This window comes from Phoenix dactylifera, chromosome 15 (genome assembly GCF_051530095.1).
Source record: "Phoenix dactylifera cultivar Ajwa chromosome 15, Ajwa_hap1_PhDact_Kaust_v1.1, whole genome shotgun sequence".
NCBI lineage: Eukaryota > Viridiplantae > Streptophyta > Magnoliopsida > Arecales > Arecaceae > Phoenix > Phoenix dactylifera.
Window position 1 is genome coordinate 18,861,172 of NC_143204.1, and position 21,602 is coordinate 18,882,773.

The 21,602-nt window shown below is 38.0% G+C and overlaps 3 protein-coding genes across 4 annotated transcripts; 1 reads left to right on the forward strand and 2 right to left on the reverse strand.

Annotated features, from left to right (window-relative positions):
- Nucleotides 1-246: 246 nt before the first annotated feature.
- Nucleotides 247-7,616, reverse strand: LOC103712504 (galactoside 2-alpha-L-fucosyltransferase-like). Its single transcript, XM_008799041.6, has 2 exons — nucleotides 7,251-7,616; nucleotides 247-2,054 (listed from the first exon to the last, which is right to left on the reverse strand). The coding sequence occupies exons 1-2, from the start codon at nucleotides 7,501-7,503 to the stop codon at nucleotides 589-591; spliced, it is 1,719 nt and encodes a 572-aa protein (XP_008797263.1). The 5' UTR covers nucleotides 7,504-7,616; the 3' UTR covers nucleotides 247-588.
- A 1,788-nt stretch (nucleotides 7,617-9,404) lies between these two features.
- LOC103712539 (galactoside 2-alpha-L-fucosyltransferase-like) lies at nucleotides 9,405-13,421 on the reverse strand. The gene is made up of 2 exons (XM_008799090.5): nucleotides 12,952-13,421; nucleotides 9,405-11,129 (listed from the first exon to the last, which is right to left on the reverse strand). The coding sequence occupies exons 1-2, from the start codon at nucleotides 13,226-13,228 to the stop codon at nucleotides 9,670-9,672; spliced, it is 1,737 nt and encodes a 578-aa protein (XP_008797312.4). The 5' UTR covers nucleotides 13,229-13,421; the 3' UTR covers nucleotides 9,405-9,669.
- Nucleotides 13,422-17,917: 4,496 nt separating this feature from the next.
- On the forward strand, nucleotides 17,918-21,253 carry LOC103712538 (putative LRR receptor-like serine/threonine-protein kinase At1g51810). Of its 2 annotated transcripts, XM_008799088.6 has the most exons (9): nucleotides 17,918-18,080; nucleotides 18,416-18,956; nucleotides 19,209-19,672; nucleotides 19,796-19,931; nucleotides 20,136-20,207; nucleotides 20,303-20,371; nucleotides 20,470-20,541; nucleotides 20,676-20,747; nucleotides 20,833-21,253. In XM_008799088.6, exons 1-9 carry the CDS (start codon nucleotides 18,008-18,010, stop codon nucleotides 20,858-20,860), a joined length of 1,527 nt encoding a protein of 508 aa, XP_008797310.4. In that variant the 5' UTR covers nucleotides 17,918-18,007; the 3' UTR covers nucleotides 20,861-21,253. The 2 variants fall into 2 exon arrangements, with proteins under 2 accessions (XP_008797310.4, XP_088568021.2); XM_088711895.2 differs by lacking the exon at nucleotides 20,833-21,253 and having other exon boundaries at nucleotides 20,676-20,751.
- Nucleotides 21,254-21,602: the final 349 nt, after the last annotated feature.

The window sequence follows — 21,602 nt, forward strand, 5'->3', positions numbered from 1 at the left end:
TTATTTATTCAGTTCTTTCCGGATCATTACTGGAATTTTCAACCATTGTGTCTTCTTTCCTATCATGAGGCAGTCATTAACCAAAAGAACATAATTTGTATGAGGGCCAGACTCAATAAGTTCAAATTAGAGATTCTGCTATCCTCTTACCTTGTGAAAAATTTCCCTGAAATTCTTCAGGAAAAGTAATGTGTAATTATTCCCTCTGCAAAACAATGTCAGTTCCATGAAACTTAAAATCTCTTATGCAGCAAAAAGGACTTTGAATCATTAAGCTAAATTGATGGACTATTAAGCAGTTCACATAAATTATTCCCATAAATTAACATCAGAAGATGATAGAATGTAACACTCCCTCAACCTTGCTAGTAAAACAAAAATGGCAGGACTTCTTCCTTCAACAAAATTCCGTTGACAATTATCCAAGACATGCCATTTGCACGTAGCCCTAATCTATGACTATGGGCCAGACACTTATTAGTACATGATCAATCTAGCTTGCCTGCTTCTAGTGTACAACGATGAACTATTCCATCTGAATGCAAGTAGCAGGCATGCCTCAGCTACCAGTTGATGACATGCTCCAAGCTACCATTCAGCCTGATCAACCAGCTTGAGGCCCCAGCTCATGTCTTCACAATGCCTCACATGTGGGACTAGTTCTCCTGTGTCGACACCTCTCTTAGCTTTGCAATCATAAAATGGAGGGGCATGAAAACAAGGCTCCATCGACATGACTCTACGGCAGGGAGGGTCGGGTGCTGTCTGGTTTTCAGGCTTGAACATAATCCATGGCTTTAAACCACCAAGACCTTGAGCTACATACCCAAATGTAGACCATGCGCTTGTCACCAACACGTCGGTCAAACTCAAGAGATACATCTCTGCCCAGGCTTTCATGTTGTGCATTTGCTTTTCTGTCTGTTGGTATTCTTCATGGCTTGGTTGATAGACACCAATAATCTCGCCTGTGACAGTCGGGTGCTCCCAGTACATGTTTCTGATTTTTTCAAAATATCCAGAGTGTAAAGAAGTCACAACAACTGCTTTTGATCTTGCATCTGACGTTGAAACTACAGATTCTTGGGCACTGATATCAGGCAAGAGCTTTTCCTTCAGAGAACATCCAAGGATCTGATCTAGCACATGCTGAAATGGACCAGTACCTGTATCGAAGACTCTGATCTGGATACCCACCCTTTCTTCGGCCTTGGCTAGATAAGATTGATAATACCTGGTAATCAAACCCCATACACGGTTTGTAGGATGGAAAAGATAACGTCCCAAGTGATGGAAAACAGTGTCCTTCTCGGGGAAGAGCTGACTAAGTTCTTCTTCATATGTTGGAATCAGAAAGAGGGATGGCACAAAGTAGTTATCTGATCTCAGCACCAGCCAAGGGATCTTTTGAAGGACTCGTTGGTCATCTTCACAGAAGAAAAGCTTATCAAAGTCACCATAATCATGGGCTAGGTGGAGGTAGACATAAGCAGGTAGCGATCCCGTTGAAGCAGCATCAACACTGTTACTAATAACCTTTTTTTCCAACATGTTTCCATAACTCTGAGGAGCTTTAATATCAAAGCTGTTAAACTGGTTAACAGGAAAATCCAAGGGTAGAAGCCAGGACGTCTCAGGAAATGGTTCGCAAAAGAGGTCAGCCATGTCAACACCTCTGTCAATGAGTAAGACCCTGTTTGTAAGGAGAGCATAAAGAAATGCTGAAGCAAGAGTTAATATTCTGTTCCCTAACCCGCTATATGATATCCATACAACATAGTTGCATTCTGTAGCCTCAATGCTCTGGCCAGACTTCAACTGTTCTACAGCTTTGTTGTACAGTTCAGTGTTTGGGCCGCATTTTTTTTGGAGAGCTTCATGCTTTCGCAGCCTTTCCAACAAATACGGAGATGGCATGTGAGGTGATTCTTTACGATACAATACAGACTGATACCTACTTAGACAGGATCCTTCATCAAATCCAGCAGCCAGCAGGCCACCAAGAAGTTTGTCCTTTGGGATCTTCAAGGATGCAGAGGATCCATTTTCTGAACCTAATAATTGCACACATTTAAAGGCACTTAAGCAAGTTAATTGAACACGTACACATGTTTAAGACAGATGTTTTAAAAAAACAAAAAATAAGGCCTTGTAAGTAACAGTCATTTAAGTAATTAAAGCCTTACATGGGAAGGAGGCAGTCTGAAGTGAGCGAAAGGGACTAAGGAGGACAAAAACAAGTCAGGAAAGGTCACTGTTCCACAATATCCAGAATTTCTGGAACCTGGAAAACTTAAAAAAGATTCCGATGTCCCTAAATCTTGGAACTGCCGGATTTGGTGCCTGTATGTGCGAGATGTGTTCTCCAAATATGCATCTTGTGCATAACGGTGCATAGTTGCAGATCTGCATACAAAGAGAAATCCCAACCTAGCAAAAGCACCTAAGACCTCTGGACTCCACAATTAATCTATGGAAACAAATAATTGATTAAATTTAAGCAATAAAAAACAGTGAAGTAGCAATGGAAGAAGTCTGCGTGGAGGACATATGCAGGAGAACGGGACTTGACTTGTGAGGCTACCAAAAGTAGTGAATTAGTCACTACTTGCTCGGTGGGTACTATTGCTATAAGCAAGGTTTTGAGTACTTATGGGAAGATGGGGCATCCCACCATTTTAAGTGTATGGATGGGATGAGTCAAGAAATGGACTAGGATGGGATATCCACTCTCCCACCTGTTGGAAAGTAGGCATTCCGTTCCACAGGAAATCCAGCTGGTTCCATCCCATGGTATTTAAAACCTTAGCCAAAAGAATCTAGACAGGAAAGGCACTTCAAGGTCAAAATACGGCCAAATATTTGAAGGCAAGATGAGCAACCTGCAGGAAAATAGATAGAGATGGCTGCAAAATTTGAACTGTGTTATTCATGAAGCCACCTGAAAGAAGACTACCTCGTAGGTTTTAAATACAGTATCCAAACATATTTTATTACGGTGCCAACATAGTGTGCTTTAATTTATATAAATAAGTGGGAGTGACAGCCTTTAAATTGGAGTGAACACGTGTCCGTGAAACCAATTTTGCTTGGATATCAGTATAGGTACTGTGTTAACATATTTAGAGGTTTTAGATTCTCCAAACTCCATCTAACATTTGCATGCCTATGGACGCATATGTGTATCTTTTAGATAATATTTCACATTCATACTTCAAAATTTAAGTTTTGTTGTTCTTATGTATATGTAATGGTCAAAACTCAAAAGCAAGAGATGAAATTGAGTACAGCAAATTAAATACTTATCATGAGCTGACTCATGCCAAATAGTTTCTTGCTTAACCCACATAACAAACTTTTTTGTTTACAATTCAAGGCCATCTAAAACAGATAACTATGTTTCTGTTATTTCTTAAGTACGTTTTGCAATTCTTGCATTTGTTTTAGTATCTATCTGGTTAGAGGTATCAAAAAGTAAAAGAAAATAATAATTTCTTTGAGATCTTGCTCATAAATTATGGGTCCATTTTCGATAAAATCAGGATTCTACATCTTCAAAAATCAAAAAGTATCGGCATTTATTGGATGCTAATATGCGTCTGACACTGGTAACTTGGATAGGTAGTAGAACCCAGCAAACATAGGGCCAAAATATACACTTTTGAACTTACAGGGATCAAGAAACCATATCAGCAGAATTATAAAAGGTAAAGAGAAATGCATTACTTTAATTTTTTGTAGAGAGTATATAGTCTTTTTCAAACAAATCACAATGGGACATTTTCTGGAATTTAATAAGTCCATATCTTGATCTTTTCAATTAGAAAGAAAGGGAAAACATATGCCAGAGCTCATAAATCTGCTACAATAAAACTTATGACTCATAAACAAGTTCTTGTGTCTCTAGAATACATGAATACATACATACATACATACATACACACACATATATATATATATAAAGGGAGAGATACATATACATATATATAGATATATATGTATATACTTGTACATTCAAAGGATGCATATGGATTAACAAGCATACAGAAATGCAGAGCAAAGCAAACATCTACCATCTTCTCACCAGACAATAAATGGCTCATTGTGAAATTTGACTAGGTTATACAATAAGGTGTAAAATTTTGACATCTCAAAATAAAGCACAGTCTATTTCTCAAAGAAAAAAAGGCGGGGCGGGAAGGGGGTGTAGGGGCAGGAGCACAGCCCAGGCTTATTATGACATTTTGATCTTCCCCATTGTTTCAAAAAAGAATTGTCAGCAAGAATCAGAAGCCAAAACTAGATTCCAAGCTGAAAATTAACCAAAAAATGACAGACAAAAGAAACCAATGCATAATATTATGATGATACTTATTATAAGGTGCAATCCATGTTCTATGTTTCTGACTACCTATTATGCTTAGATTGATGAATTGGTGATGTCATGAAGGGGTTTCTTTGGATGCCTAGAATTCATATCCTTATGATATCGAAGCATAGAAGGACATGTGGCAGTTAGAGGAAAGAGAGAGGGAGGTCCTGGATGCGAAGATTCTAAGTATACTGGGATCCCTTAAGAAGGTGGTCTCCGGTAATACCAAAGTTTCAGAGGTTGGGAAATCTAGTAGCCTGCCTTGATCAGTCCATTTCTCACTCACCATCCATGCACTTCTCAAGACATCATTGCTACCTACTCATGTGAGGGATCACAGACTAAGGAACTGGCAGCCAAAAAGAGAGAAAGTAAAATGATTTGCAGCAAACTCATGTCAGCAAATTAAAAGAAAGAAAATGAATTTTGATATCGTCGTATAAATCGGCAAAACTACCTATATAACCATTTTGCCTTCCTCTTTCATTTCTCTAGGCCAAAAGCCCAATGTATTTTAGGCAAAATATTACATTGTGTGAAACTTCAATCGTTGTATAATGAGATAAGTCATCTTGGAAGTGGGGAGATGAAGAAATATGTTAATCTCACCTACTCTAGTGGCATAGCATTTGAAGATCCAGAAGAGAAGAGGGAGGGGGATGTGAAATGAGTGTTGGATATTTGGTAATGGGTTATGTGGAGCAAAAACTGGTATATTGTCTGCCTAAGTTCTTTCTTACAGGATAGCTTATCAAGTCAATGGGTGATTTATAGTTATAATACAAAAAGTAATGGGATTCATTGATATTTCATTTTTTACATAGGAAGATGTATAAACAAGACATACAGCTAGACGTGTATATATATGTATATTTATAAAAAAATGCTTTTTTTTATAACGAATCCTTATTTTGACCCCTATCGAATCACGCCAAAATATGGTTATCCAATCAAAAAAAGCTTCGCGGGCGAATTTATGTATTGTCTGTGGAGTTATATGATTGCGTTTTCTGGCCTTGGCATGACTGAATTTTAATCTTAACAAAGTTTGTTGTGTGAAAGTGATCCTCGGGGAGTTGGTAGAAAATTTCTGCAAGAGTGATTTTTACAGCTGATTTGAGCTGCAACATGCATGAAAATCAAGATATTTGAATACGGGAGAAAATGAAGGATTTCACAATGCTCTAATGATCAAGTACAAAGCCTTTTCCAACATCAGAGCTGGAGAAGTCACTTGGACCCAACATCTGGACTCCTACAAGAGACAAGGTTCTCTATAGCTAATTGCTTGTTTCCATTAAGGAACAAACATGCATTTTTTTCTTAGACATGAAAAATATTCAGTGAAAAAAATGCATCCCAAATATTTGATCCTTCTATTTATGCCTTACATATTGAAGACCTCCTTTATTGTACTGGCAGCATCATTTTGTTAGGCAATGAGAAATAGTTTGGTAATGAAATGAAGTTAACAAAGGCTCTTAGCATAACATTGATAAACAAATTCTCAGATGAAAGGAATGATTTGTTTGGAGGTGGCCTCAATAATGGCGGGAAGATGAGAACCCAAAATTTTTCTTTACAATACTCTGATTGCAGAAAATGAGAGAACTTTTAGCTCCATGTTGCAGATGTATCTACCTTTTAGTTCCAACTGGATTTCACTCCCCCTGTTTAACCAACATAGTATAAATCTCACTAAAATTATTTTGGCAATTAAGTCCATGATCTATAAATATATTAAAAGATTACTCTAACTTCGCCTAGACGGTATCCAAAGTCTAGCTTTTAGAGCAAACTTGCAAAGCTAATTTTATCCCTTGCCAAGTACAAAAATAATGAGCAAACCGTGATATGACAAGCAGTTCCACCTAATCCAGCAAACACAGGTGGAAACTTGGATTAGTCCATGTCAGGGATTGATCATACACCCTACTTATAATTTAGTTGAATGATAAAAGCACGTTACTTAGCCCTTAGAATGCTGGTAGATGTCTGTCATTCATAGCACTCTAAGTGCTTAATTCCCTCATACCTGAGAAAAGCATTCAAACTTTTAGATCACCACATTTTTTTTGATTGATCAGTGAGTGAAACCTGATGAAGTATGATGTCTTTAAACTAAAGAAATCCACAATAAGGTATACATTCTTAATTTTAGCAAGATAACATCATATGTACTTGCACATAATAAACTGGGAGTGTTATATGATAACCAATGATTTTGTTATACAGAAGGATTTCTACTATAATCCATTTCAATATTACTACCCTAAACATATTTTGAACACATTCAAACTGGAGATACATCATGAAGCAATACAGCTCAAAGTACGTCTGAAGCAATTCCCAATATGGCGAAATTATCAAATCCCTAATTTGAAAACTGAACATTTCAACTAATGGAACATAAATGTGTTATTTGGTCGGAGTGTTTTAGCTTGGCTTCTGCTAGAAATCAAGATCTTCTTCTCCCTGCTAAAGTTGCTTGTTTTGCTTCAATTTAAACCATATCTGTGCTACCTTTTGTATTCATTTCATTTCTCATTAAAGGAATTGGCGGGGGGCTCCCCCATCCTTCTCTCTCCAAAAAAAAAGAATGGAGAAAAGAAAACTAATGTGTACAAACCTATAAGCTTCATTAAGGAAAAACAAAGTTGACACAAATTTCTAAAATTTCTTTCTTTCCCTCACCAGATCTACTAAATTTAGAGAGGCATAGGAAAAGAGGAGCACTTAGCATGAAAGTTCCAGGAAAAAAATCCATAACCAGCAAACCAATCTAATTAGAATGGCAAAGCATTCTTCCCAAAATCACAAAACAAACAAACTAAATATTTTCACAAGAAGAAGAAGAAGAAAGAGTGATGGCCTGTACCTTTTCTTGATATTACTTCAAATTCCCCCTTTTCTTGGACTCCTCCGACTCGGTGAAGCCGATCCAGCGACGAGCTCCGGTGGGCGCTGGAGATGACCAGCAGGAGCACCAAGCAGGCGAGCAGGACCACGGCGGGCCGGAGGAAACCCGAGGCCGGCCTCTTCTCCGGGCCGGGTCGAGAAGGCTCGTTGCTCTCCGGGTCGGGGGCGCCGGCCGGCGACGGCTGCGGCCTCCGGATCCGCTTCATGTCCATCACCAGTCCTCTTCAGAGGACCCGGGCATGGATTTTGATAAAAGATTTGCCAACGGAAGTCTGAGAGGACGAAAGTGATGTCTGATCTGGGGTAGCGAGGGAAGGCAGAAGGACGGGTTCTCTATGAAATAATTGTCACGTTGGGCCCACAATACAAACAGCGGAATTCAAGGCCCAATACTGCTTGTCAAACTTGTAGGGCTTCTTTGGTTCACGGAAAAGGAAGAAAGTGTGATCAACACAAAAAAAATAATGAGGTGCCTCTTATTTGATTGAAGTTTTTAAAAGAGAGAGACGAAAAAGTTATATTTCTATAGAAATATGATTTCCAAATTTAATGGAAATTTTTTTCCATAAGAAACATGGAAAAGTTATTTTCTTATGAGCCGGAAATCACTCTATTTTTATTTTTTTCCAAAAAAACCCTTTAGCATTAAAGACCTAATTTTTATTAAGGGTATAATAGGAACTATACATAACTTTCCTAAAAAAGTGAATGGTCAACCAAACATAAGTATTCTGAAAAACTGTCACTTTTCTATGGTCAACCAAACATACCAAAAATACTTTCACATGCATCCTTTTTCTAAGAATCTGCTTTTCATGAATTATATTTATAGGAGGAAAAATGCTTTCCGCGAATAATTTAGTTATACATGGCTCATTGAAATTATGGATCAGATCATGCATACTTTTATGGAAATAATTTATGCAAAACTCTTTTGTAAATAAATAATTATGATTATCTGTATTTCATATCAAGGAATCAATTGCAAGCTGTGCATCTATTTGGCATTTTTACCCTCAATAGTTCTTTCATAAATAAATTGCCAATATTAACTATTTAATATGATGTCATATCAGGGTGCCGGTGCAAGATCTCACTGATGAAGGAGGAACTCAATGAAATCACTTCTCATTTAAGCAACTTTATAGGTGTGATGCCCAAACTCACTCTTTCATATCTATGAATATATTTTGAGTACTTAAAAATATCTAATCCTCTTTATAGAAAACACTCAGCCTTTTTACATAAATCTTTAGAGTATTTGTAGGTTCTTTTCCGCCTCTGAGGTTTATATGGGACACATGTTATGATGCACATAGCCAAATTTGTTTTATAGCAAGAAAATTTGTTTGTGAGTAAATGTATAGATTTTTGTAGCCATGACATTTCAACAATTATTTATGTTAAATGTAAAAAAAATTGGGGGCTTACCCTACTTCTAGCAAGGATAATTGTTTCAATGTTGTCTAGGGATAAAGATAGCTTTTTAAAACTAGATAATTTTACCCTTCCAATCCTCACCATTCCAAGTTGGTAGCAGTAGAGAATGTGTTTGTATAATTTCATGAGGTGATAAATTATTCTATGATTATTTACTATAGTCAAAGTATAATAATATATCACATTATGTTATTATCTTTTGAGTAATATTGGCATTGCTATAATTTTATATTAAAAATATGCCATGGAATAAACAACAGGCCATGGATGACATAATAAATTTATAATTTATTTTGTTACTAAAGTGGATTATTTTTACATCATAAAATACAATAAAAATAATATGACATATCATATTATATATCAATTACCAATTAATAATTTTATGAGATAATAAATATTAAAGCATGACAGATAATGCCTCGGGCTATGTGGCACATGATAATAACACAATTTATTTCAGCAGGTGATGAATTATTGTTACATGATTTTCTACACTTAAAATAAAATGAAAATATCATATCGTAATATTACTTTTCAATTAATATTTATATAGTAGAATAGTATATTAAAAACATGGTTTAGAATGTGTCATCTCTTGTGTAGGATATCAATGTCATATTTATATAGCAGAATGACATATAATATGTCAGCGAAGGTTGCTATAACAATGTAATAATTTATGGCAGCGCTGAATATTGAATTAATTGCAATGCCAAGTACAGCATATCAGCATTATTTACATTATCATGTTATTTTGAAATATATATGTGATATGTCACGTTTCTCAACTTGCCTATGAATAGATTGCAATTCAAGATCAGCACGAATAGGATCACCCAGGAGCACTCTGCCAACAATTAAGTTCCCAATCGTAGTCTATGGTGATGAACTCTGATCCGATTGGCCAAAGTCAACATGCACCATATCTACTGCTCCTATTGATCAACGAGCTTAAGGCCCCAGGTTACATCTTCGCAATGCCTCACATGTGGGATAAGAGCTCCTGTGTCCATGACTACCTTTGCTTTGCAATCGTAGTAGGGAGGAGTATGAAAACAAGGTTCCATCGACATAGCTCGACGACAAGGAGGCTTAGGCATGGTCCCGTTTTCGGGCTTGAACAGAATCCATGGCTTCAATCCGCCAAGTCCTTGTGCGACGTACCCAAATGTAGACCTTGCACTGGTGACCAACACATCAGTCAAGCTCAAGAGATACATCTCTGCCCATGCTTTCATCTCGTGCGTCTGCTTCTCCGTCTGCTGGTATCCTTCATGGCTTGGCTGATAGACACTAACAATTTCACCTGTGGTGGTTGGGTGCTCCCAATACATGCTCCTGATTTTTTCGAAGTACATGGAATCCAAGGACGTTACAAGCACAACTTTTGAGCCGGCAACAGTGCTTGAGACCACAGGAGGATCATGGAGACTGACTTCAGGCAATAACTTTTCCGTCAGAGAGCATGCAAGGATCTGGTCCAGCACATGCTGGAATGGACCTTTTCCTACATCAAAAACCCTGACCTGAATGCCTATTCGTTCTTCAGCCTTGGTTAGATAAGACAGACAAGATCTGGTAATCAAACCCCACACCGAGTTGGTAGGGTGGAAAAGATAACGTCCCAAATGATGGAAAACAGTCTCTCTCTCGGGGAAGAGTCGACCGAGCTCTTCTTCATATGTTGGGATGAGAAAGAGAGAGGGCACAAAGTAAACGTTTGATCTGAGCAAAAGCCAAGGGATCTTTCGAAGAAGTTGTTGATCATCTTCACAGAAGAAAAGCTTATCAGAGTCACCGTAGTCATGACCTAGATGGAGATAAACATAAGCAGGTAGCGATCCGTTTGCATTATCATCAGGCACGTTCCTGATAGCCTTGCGTTTCAGCATGTTTCCATAACTCTGAGGAGCTTTTCTGTTGAAGCTGCTAAATTGGTTAATGGGGAAGTCCAAAGGTAGCAGCCAAGAAGTTTCAGGAAATGGTTCGCAAAAGAGGTCAGCCATGTCGGCACCTCTGTCGATAAGTAATAACCTGTTTGTAAGAAGAGCATAAAGGAATGCTGAAGCAAGGCTCAGCATCCTGTTACCCAAGCCACTATACGATAACCATACCACGTAGTTGCACTCCATTGTCTTATTGCTATGACCGGACTTCAGCCATGCGATGGCGTTGTTGTACAATTCAGTCTTTGGACCGCACTTCTTTTGGAGAGATTCGAGTCTTCTTAGCCTCTCTAACAGATAAGGAGAAGGTATGTGGGGCGATTCCTTGCGGTACAACACAGACTGATACCTGCTGAGACAGGATCCTTCATCAAAACCAGCAGCTAGTAGTCCACCGAGAAATCCGTCCCTTGTGTTGTTAGAGGATGGAGAGGAGCCAACTCTTGGACCTAATAATTGCGAAGTTATAAAGGCATGAGCTACGTACGTGAATGTGGAGACGTCAATAAGAAGGTCATAATAAAAAAATAGAATAATGATAAGGGCCTGTATTAGTATTTGAATTTGTAAAAGGTAACTCTGATTGAATGAAGATCAAGAACCTGCTCCGATGCATAGCCTCTTAAATTATCTGCGACACATATATAACTCAAAAACGTAGGGAGTCAGGATAAAAACTAAGGGTGGCAATGGATTGGTTTGGGTTGGGTTCATATTGAATCCATCTGGGTTTGGGTAAAAAAAATTTAACCCATGCCCAATCCATTTATAATGGGATTGGAATATGTAAACCTGCTATACCAAATTCACTTATTTCCCATGAATCTGTACTCACCTACCAATCTATTTATATTTTCACGGTGTGTGTGTGTGTGTGGCTAAAAATAGAATAAACATACTATACAAAGGTCAAAAGGGAAAAAAAAATCAAATTTAACTTTAAAAGTTTAGTATATATGACAGTCTATAAATGTGAGGACCCGTGCGGGCGTGTATTTAGTCCCAAATAATACCTTCCGGCTAGTCATTTTGGATGAGATCCTGAGTTGTTACAATAAACTAATTAATGATAAAATTAACTAAAATGCAATGCTACAAACTAAAATCATATGACCCACTATATTCATTCATTTCATTGCTTCTATAACTTCTTTTTATAATAGTGAACTAAGGTATATGAAAAATTAAAGAACTATCACCTACAAAAATCATTCTAGGTGTAATGTTACAATATATACTTATGACTGAATTTGAATGGGTTTGGATTCTTAGGCTGGTGATGTCAAAGTTTAAATAAGGTATATGAAGAAGTGCAAACATATATTTACTTCTATATCGGTTATTTATCAAAGAAATTTTGAGTATTTATATAGAATTAAAAAGCTTAAATAATATTTTTCTGTTAGTTTTTTTGGTTGAAGTCCTAGTTATTATATTTATTTTGAAAATTTTGGAATGTCTACGGCTAGAAGTAGTTTCTTTTTCTCAATAGAGCTGTAATAGTTTCATATGACGTGTGCATGTTTTTTTAATTTTTTCAAGGGTAGTTAGTTGAACTTTCGTGAACCACGTCTACTTGCTTTTTTCTATTCAAGTTTGTACCTTACGTCAACTCTGTTCCCTCTTTTTCTGGTTTTGTATCTCTCTCTGTGCCAATTAACTTATTATATATTTATCCTCTAAAAATTTTTATTTATATATCTCTCTCAAATTATTTATTTTCATAACGATATGACTCTAGTTAGACTTTTAAATGACAATATTAATAAATTACTTATTCTAAATATAAAATAATTTATTGTCATTTATATTAATATTTCTAAAAATAGTAAAAATATTGCTCTTTATAATATAAATTAAATATTAAAATTTTCAGAGATATAAATGTGAACAAATAATATTAACATTCTGCACTTAAAATTGTTACGTACTAAAACTGTCGGTCATAATTCTAGCCAGCAAAAGAGGGAACCGGAGGAATTACTGCAAAAACAAAATAATTTGAAAGATACATATAAATAGTGAACTTTAGAGAATAAATACATAATAATCTGTATTTGTGAATGTGTATATATATATATATATATATATATATATATATATATAAGCTTTTTTTTTTGCCAATAAAACATGGGGTGTACCTTCCATTGTTTTTCGTTTTAGAGCTAAAGATCCCAAAATAAGTCAAAACTCAAAATGCAAAGACTACAAACTAGAAAATCATCATAAATTTCTTGCTAAATTCTCTTCAGAAGAATGAAGTAGGAATACCTTGTCCTGCGCTTGCTTTAAGGTCTTCTCCTCCATCGCCTCGGAAAACTCCGCAAAGCCTATCCGTTGCTGTGTTTCCATAGGAAACGGACACGAGGACGAGAAGAGGAAGGAGCATCAAGGAGGCCACCAGGACAGCCGTGGGGCTTCCAAAACCTGCACCGAGGTTACCAAGACTCTCACCTGTCGTCGACCCAGCTAGAGAAGCTCCCTCGCTCTCAGGTTCGGTGGAGCTGGCTGGAGCTGGCCTCTGCCTTCTGATCCGCTTCGTATCCATCTCTACTTCTCTCGAGCGTGGCCCACAAGATTCCCAAAGGGATCCAAACCGACAAAAGTGGTACCGTATCTGAGACTAGGGAAGGCTGGCTTGAGAGAAAACAACAGCGCTCTGGCTTTATCTCCGATTTCTGGAAAGGAGGGGAAATAAATGGTGAAGTGGATGGGTTTATGGTATATATAAGTCCGTGTGTGGCGTTTGGAAATTTCTCTTCTTGTTGATTTATATTACTGTCCATTATTGTGGTTTGGTGGAATGAATACATCCCACCTAACTTGGATAAATTTTTAATAGAGCAACGCTACGGTAACCCAGAAAAATCACTCAAAAAAATCATTCGACTGCCTGGCATTTCTATTTATGATATTGCTTGAATAATTTTTTCTAACTAGGAGATGGAGATGGCCGTATAAAAGTGTGATCGGAACAAAAACGTTGGACAGAAAATAAATATTCTTTTCTTGCAAAAATAATAACGATGATGGCGTGATGTATATTTATATATCAAAATGCCAAAATAGTATATCTATTTATAAGACTGTCACTAAGTTCTGTCTCGAAATGATTTTTACTTATAATGCAGTGCAGGTGCGCATGTCTGCAAAAGATTTAAGGTTTACAGTAACTCAAAAAAATATAATTTTTAAAAATATATAAAATAATTAATTATAATTATTTAAAGTTTAATGTAACATATTTCACCTTCATGTCTAGGTTCAGGAAAGTTCTTAAGACTCGCGATATTCTAACATATATGTTTTAGAAGTTTTTAGAGCCCTTTGTTCGATAATAATCAACCATGAAAAATTAAAACCGTGCAATGCATGACTGAACATACGTACAGGTAATTGTGTTCGAGGATTTTTACCTCTTCTGGTGATGGACTCAAGTACTGTAAACATTGACCAACTCTTCGGTCTACAAACTCGAGGGCAAACTATTCTGCTCAATATCATTTTGCCCGTGTATTTGCTCACTTACAGATCCAGACCTCATTATTAGAATAATTGCAAACATCCAGGGGTGATGGCGAAAAAATTACAGAAGAATAAGGTAGATGGTTGCACAATGCTAGCCCAGAGCTTCCGGTCACAACCACGCCCTGCTAGGATCGACCAGAATTCACAAAATAACTGGAGGAGAGAGAGAAAGAGAGGAGAGAAAGAGAGAGCAAGAGGGAGAGAGAAACCTATGGGTTCTCTTCTCGAAAGAGAGGAAGAATAGAGCTCTAGGGCTGGCCACACGCACGGCGGCGACCCGCAGGGGTGGTCGGCCAAACGGGAAGAAGAAGAAAATGGAAAAACAGGGGAGGCCCTGTTCCCTGAAATCCGGCGAATAGCCGAGGCTAAATAAAATGAGGAAGATGACCAAAAGAGAGAAGGGCTTAGGTCCGTTACCAAAGTCCGGCGAGGTCCCATAGTCGGAATGAAGGGAAAAACTCAAAGAACTCCCAATGAAAAAGGCTTAAAATCAACGGTTCTAAGGATGGAAGTCGATGGAATTCAAAGGTAGGATGTTAGAGAGAGAGTGCGGATTGATTTTTATAGCCAAAATCCAGTGTTTAAAGAGGAAAAAATGGAGTCCGGATTCCCTCCGCTCAGTAGAATCGATGGAGAAGATAAGACTCCTCCCAGGAGTTCGCTTCTTCCGTCTCATGCAATTTTTTTTTTCTTTCTTTTGATCCCGTTCTAAGAATCGTGTGTGCCCAGGGGCGGGTCAATGGACCGGCCCCTACAGTATCTCTTCCCCTTTCTTTCTTTTTCTTGCTTGTTTTTTTTTCTTTTTGGTTTTTAGCTGCGTGCAGCAAAAACAAAGGTTGGGGTTGGAGGTGGCTGAGCAGGATTAAAGCTTCTTGCCATGCTACTTCAAGAACTTCCCCAGTATAGCCAAAAAGGAGATCATTTCAAAACATAGGATATATACATTGTAAAGTTTAACTTTTGATACTCTTCCATGCTTTTGCCAGTGAATTAAAAACCTTTTGAGACAATAAATCCTCTTTCAGCCATTCACCCTGTATTTTGTCTTCTATTTGTCTCAAATACTCAGTAAAGTTTGTTTTAAATTGCAGCATTTTTTTTATGTAAAAGGAGGCAAAAGGAGCCACCCGGCTTTTATTGAAGATTAAGCGTATTTACAATAGAGATGAAGGACAGAGATGAGTTACATTATCAAAAGAGGAGAGGAACGTATGCGAGAAAAAAAATCTAAATGGTTTCAAACCAAGTGTCTGATAATCAGAATAGGAAATGTTGATGCTCGTAAGAAGAAGCAGTGGAGGAAAGAACCTCATCCAGATCAATAAGTAGGAGTATTCATTGCCTGAAAGTTTCAAGCAATTTCACAAAGATTTTCCGAAAAAAACACCAGAATAAATTTAAAAAAGTCTTTGAAACAAGAAAACAACCAATTTTCCACCACCAATTTTCATACCACATCTTTTAAATTGCAGCTTTTGATCTTCATTGCATTTTTCCATTCTGCATCACCTTCATTCAAAGGTTTGATAATATTAGAGGCAAGAATATGCCGCGAGTAAATTTTTATGCTTTCATCCTTTTTGCTATTCTTTTATAGCTATTACAAGTGAATATTATTGTCATCGCTTAAAGAAACAAAGACGAAAAAATAGTTAGTGTAAAGATTAAAAAATAATAACAGAAGGAAGCTATACATAACAGATATGATAATTCTCTTGGATCATATCTCAATAAAATTCTTCGATCTATAAAGGTTTTCTGAGACAAATCTTTAAAGGTTTAACCATTGTCCGTTATGGATACTGATCTCTCTTCTAGATTGATCTGAATCCGTAGTGGATTTATTCGTAGATTTCTCTGATAGACTTGACATCAAGATTGCATTTGCATGCCAAGAAGTGAAATCTGGATCTACATGCAAATCTAAACCTTCCAAGAGCTGAACACTAATCTTAAAGTAAGTTGAGTCATAATAAATCATTTTTTAAGTTGATATTCTCAAATTGTAATTGAATGATAAATAAACCCTCAAAACCAATCATTTTCGTTTAAACCAACAAAGATGTCAGACCTGTTCTTGCTTGTATTTGATGTCAATAAGACTACATCTGCTCACAACTTTCACTATAAGCCATCAGATCATTGACTTATGTCAGTGGTAAAGCCACAAAAGTAATTCAATTGCAAGATTTAGTTGAGATGCAAGTCACCTTTCCACCACTAGGAAGCCGTGAGATTTCTAGAGCAATCTTATCACGATTGCTTGAGTTTGATGTCATATAGGTATCCATGTTTGAGCCATCACTCTTAATGCAAGTAAATTGCAAACTATAGGAACTGTCATTAATAACTCGTACATTATGTCTAAAGTTATAACAGTAATTCAATTGTAGCAATTGGTTGAAAAAGATGAAAGCCAGCGCTCCATTTGGAAAATGCTTATGCGATTACCAAACTTTGCTAAAGTAGGTATTTCATGTTTGGGACGTTCACTCTCAACCGGAATTAGTTAAAATGCAAGGGTCAAGATCGATTAACTCCAGATCCACCTATTGGGGTTTTACACCTGATCCAGGATCCTCTGCAGTGCGCTGTTTGTATTGAAGGATGCTGTGCAGCACTCGATGACCACCAATAGAAAATGAATGGCTATCAATCAAAATGTTCTTACGTGTCCTACGTGGCTCTCCTTTATCAACATGCCTCCTTGCTTCACAATCCTTAGTAGAAGGAGAATGAAAGCAAGACTCCATTTACATGTACCTTCCCATTCTCATAGTACATGTTCCTAATCTTCTCAGAGCTCTATCCACGTTAATTTTCTTTCCTCTCACTTCACATGGATGCCTTGCTCTAAATTCTCTCCTCTTGACCCTTTTTCTTTTTCACTTTTTAAGAAGGCATATAATGAGAGTGAAGCTTTAGACTAAACTTTCTTTTGATCCAACACGCCTTGACCATTTGCCATACCTGTTTGGAAGCCTTGCATTTTTCTATCAAACTCTACATTAAGACTATTTTATTTGTCGAATCAAATTATGTTAAACTAGGGATGCAGATCATGCGAGTTGGCTTCGAGGTTGTCTTGAGCTGAGCTTGCATTATCAAGTAGTAGGCCTGAGCTCAGCCCAGCCCATAGTTGGCCCATCATTTTCGACCTAGGTCTGACCTCATGTGCTGCAACTAATGCTTAGGGTTGACATATAGATTGACCAAAATCCCACTCATTTGACCTTTTTTTTTCCTTCTTTTTTCTGCAGTTTTTCTCTTTCTATTTCACTCAGCTGATATTTTCAACATATTTTCTGTCTATTTGCACACCCAATCAACCAAAATTTAAAAGAGAAACCAAACCAGCTGCTAGAAGTGGTGTGTGGTATAATTTCCCCTCCACAATGAGCATGACAGAAGTTTCTCGCTGGACTGGACTGTTCACCTCAGCACGTTCGTGATGAATCCAACACAGAAAGGAAGAAGGGTTTCAAGTTTCCCACTAACATAAAGTTCTTTTAGAGGATGGAAAGAACTCAAATCCCTTGTTTTAAAAGGAGAGAAGAAAGGAATAACTGGCCGCCATGTCCACTGAGACCACAAGAAACGTATCTTAGCTCGACCGGGTCCACCCCACAAAGCTTTATTCCTTGACAAAAAAACGTCCCATGTCCAACGACCAAACCCTTAGCCGGCAAACTGCTGTTCTAAAGTAATTATCGCCACCCCTTCCTCCTTTCTTTGGCCAGACTTCTCTTTAGAGGTGCACGCGTGCTGCTTCCAAGTCCCAACCCATCCTACCCTTGCGATGCTCCCCATTCTCTTCCTTTGCCTCCTCAGCTTCCCTCCCTCCCTCCATGCTTCCGATCCTCCTCCAAGAGGTAAACCAATCCACACATCACCATTGGAATACTAGATACACTTGCCATTTGTTTTGTTTCCATTTTTTCTTCCCCCCCATTATGATCATTGGCACTTGATTGTGTGACTCAGCGAGTTCCTTCAGCTCAAAATGAGATGTGTGCATATGTTTGACTACTATCTAGTTTTATTTTCAGTTTTGCTCTCGTTCTTCATCTTGTTTTTCTTGACACCTTGGTATATAGTTGATAGCAAAAAGCCTACAATGGTGCAAAGATTGAAGGCAATGTTTTGTTATGTTCCTTCTTCTCCCTTGTTCCTCTATTGATCCATCTTAGTTGCATATAATGCGTAGGTTACCGCATAAACTGCGGGTCGCAGGATGAGGACACCGTTGGAAGCATCAAATGGATCGCCGATGATGGTTTCGTCGAAGCAGGGAACATATCCAAGCTCAACATTCCAAATATGATGCCTGTACTTTCGTCTCTCCGGTACTTCCCCGACAAATCAGCTCGGAAATACTGTTATCTGATCCCCGTGGCCAAAGGAACCAAGTATTTGATCCGAACCACATACTTCTATGGAGGTTTCGATGGAGGCAATGAGCCCCCAGTGTTTGATCAGATAGTTGGAGGAATGAAATGGAGCACGGTGAACACCACAGAGAACTATGCCAAGGGCCTGGCCTCGTACTATGAGATCATCATGGTGGCAACCAGGAAGACAATGAGCATTTGCTTGGCGAGGAATGAGCACACTGTTTCAAGCCCATTTATATCTGCTCTTGAGGTGGAGTTCTTGGAGGATTCTATATACAACTCAACTGATTTCAAAACTTACGCACTGAGTACTGTTGCCCGCCATCGCTTTGGTTACGATGGCCCGATAGCAGGGTAAGAACATTACTTGAATTATTTCTGCTTTATTTTGAGAACACAAGCTAGAACATTGTTGTATTAGTTACACTAGCATAAGAGAGACCTACTTTTCTTATCCTGCAATTGAACTACTAGGAGATAAGGCAATCAAAGGTAGTCACAGGGTCTAAATTTTTTTTCTCTTTGGAGAATTCCTTGAACAAGTAGACATGATAGGTAAATGAAAATGAGAAGAATGTTGATTGATGATGTGGACTTCATAAATAGCTATCCAGATGACCCATTCAACCGGTTTTGGGAGGCTTTCAAGGACACCAACCCTGCAGTGGAGAGCCATTGGAGCATAGCATCATCCCATTTCTGGAATTTCCCACCACAGACGGCATTCCAGACTGCTCTTACAACCAGCAGAGGGAAGAAGCTTATAGTCAAGTGGCCTGCAATGGCACTTCCTGCTGCAAACTACTATTTGGCTCTGTACTTTCAGGACAACCGAAGCCCGAGTGCATTTAGCTGGAGAGTGTTCGACGTTTCAGTGAATGAGAAGACCTTCTATTCAGGCCTCAATGTTTCGACGGCAGGCGCCGTGGTCCACGGGACGAAGTGGCCACTCTCCGGGCAGACACAGATCACATTGACCCCTGATGTGAGTTCCTCTGTTGGGCCAGTGATCAATGCAGGGGAGCTCCTGATGATGGTCCCTCTTAAGGGGAGGACGCTCGGTAGAGATGGTAACCAAGCCCCTTCTTCTGCAAACAAACCTCTCTTTGGCTGAACTTTGTTGTTAAGTGAACTAGTATGTATGTCTGTCGTCTATTACCTTGATCTGTCTTTTGAAATTTTCTTATTTTCAGTGCTTGCAATGGAGGCAATTGCAAGAAGCTTCAACAACCCACCCTCGGATTGGAGTGGAGATCCTTGCTCACCCCCAGAGAATTCTTGGACTGGTGTGACATGCTCCCAAGGGAAACGCGCCAGAGTAACCGCACTGTGAGCTCAAAACTTCATTTCATAGCATCACAGAAGACATCCATGGCATATTAATTGAACTCCCCGCCTTTAACATTTAACCTTCCAAGGAAAAAATTAACCTTCAGCTTTATGGGAGGCTTTGAATTAGCTAGATCTTCCCCTTTTCAATTGATATAGCACTATAGATCTTGATGCCACCACTTCTTGTTGCCTCTGTTCCAGGAACCTTACAAACTTCGGCCTTACGGGATCGTTGCCTAACAGCATAGCCAAATTATCAGCAATCACTAGCATGTAAGCTTCTTTGAATGAAATATGAGCTTCAAAGATGACCTCATGGTTCTGAGTTCAAGGGAGGAATTTAACCAACAGTAATATGGTGATTGCAGTTGGCTTGGTGGGAACAAACTTTCCGGTCCCATTCCAGATATGGGCTCCCTCAAACGTCTGGTTTCTTTGTAAGCCAAAGAGCTCCATTGTTGTTACCCTTCATTTTTTCTATGAACAGTTTGATCTCTTTTCACTAATTATCACGTTGCTCCTCTACTAATTGAAGGCATTTGGAGAATAACCAGCTTACTGGATCTATCCCTTCATCATTAGGAAACCTTGGAAAACTTCGAGAGATGTAAGTACTCGAATCCCCAGCGAGAATTTTGTGCTCGATCCACTGAATAGTTTAAGCACTAGTAACTTGCACTTAGAAGTTAACCCCTTGTCATCAATCTCATACATACTGACTCTCAAGTTCCTGATTGATAGATTTCTCCAAAACAACAATCTTGAAGGCCAAATTCCTGACAGTCTAAAAAGGAGAAGTGGAATTAATATTCAGTGAGTCCTATCCTTTGTTTTCCAGCTTTCCATTCACCACAATCTTTTTGGGTCGCATGACTCGTTGGTTCTGGTCATTCTATAGGATTTCACCTGGAAATCAAATTCACTGAGGTGCAGTGTATTAAAGCAAGATAGGAAGGAACCACGTATGCATACCAAACTGCTTTCAAACTCCAGTGACATGTCTCTTGAGTTCATTTCAAGGACAGAAAGGGCTGTGGAACGCCTTGACGGAATTCATGTTTAAGAGCAGCTCTTATAGCTTATTTGTGCTTGTTATAAGAAGCGAAGGCATTTACAGTAATATCATATTATGTGCCCAAAATTCATACTCTGATGATTTTGATAATGTAAATGGTTTTTGCTGGAGTTTTTTTTTTTGGTTCTGCGACATCTGTCTGTCATATCAAAAAAAAAAGTGAGACTATGAATTGGATAGCAGAAAATATTTGATTGCAGTAGTTGATCACTGTTTGAACAAATGAGGTTTTATTTAATGTCAATTACTTCTTTTTTTGATGGAAAATTACTTCAGACTTATCATAGAACTATGTGATCCAAAAATTCATATTGTTCAGTGTTCAATTACTTCTTTTTTTTTTTGATGGAAAATTACTTCAGACTGATCAAAGAACTATATGATCCAAAAATTCATATTGTTGAGGGTTACATATTTTTATGATCATGCTTCATAAAATGCTTTACAGCATCATTATAGTTTCCTAGGTGGTAATGCACGTATAACATGGTGGTAGATAGTAATATTTGTAATAAGACCATTAGTATATAGTATTGGTGCAACAAAAAAGAAGCTGTAAAAAGAAAAGGTTGCATTCACGACATTATCAAGTG

What these genes read in the sequence shown, in the direction of transcription:
- LOC103712504 (XM_008799041.6), bottom strand. Translation starts at nt 7,503, where the DNA reads ATGGACATGAAGCGGATCCGGAGGCCGCAGCCGTCGCCGGCCGGCGCC. An exon ending in TGAAGTAATATCAAGAAAAG is followed by an intron (nt 2,055 to 7,250) that starts GTACAGGCCATC and finishes TGCAATTATTAG; the next exon opens with GTTCAGAAAATGGATCCTCT.
- LOC103712539 (XM_008799090.5), bottom strand. Translation starts at nt 13,228, where the DNA reads ATGGATACGAAGCGGATCAGAAGGCAGAGGCCAGCTCCAGCCAGCTCC. An exon ending in TAAAGCAAGCGCAGGACAAG is followed by an intron (nt 11,130 to 12,951) that starts GTATTCCTACTT and finishes CGCAATTATTAG; the next exon opens with GTCCAAGAGTTGGCTCCTCT.
- LOC103712538 (XM_008799088.6), top strand. Translation starts at nt 18,008, where the DNA reads ATGCTCCCCATTCTCTTCCTTTGCCTCCTCAGCTTCCCTCCCTCCCTC. An exon ending in TTCCGATCCTCCTCCAAGAG is followed by an intron (nt 18,081 to 18,415) that starts GTAAACCAATCC and finishes TATAATGCGTAG; the next exon opens with GTTACCGCATAAACTGCGGG. An exon ending in CTCAAACGTCTGGTTTCTTT is followed by an intron (nt 20,372 to 20,469) that starts GTAAGCCAAAGA and finishes TACTAATTGAAG; the next exon opens with GCATTTGGAGAATAACCAGC.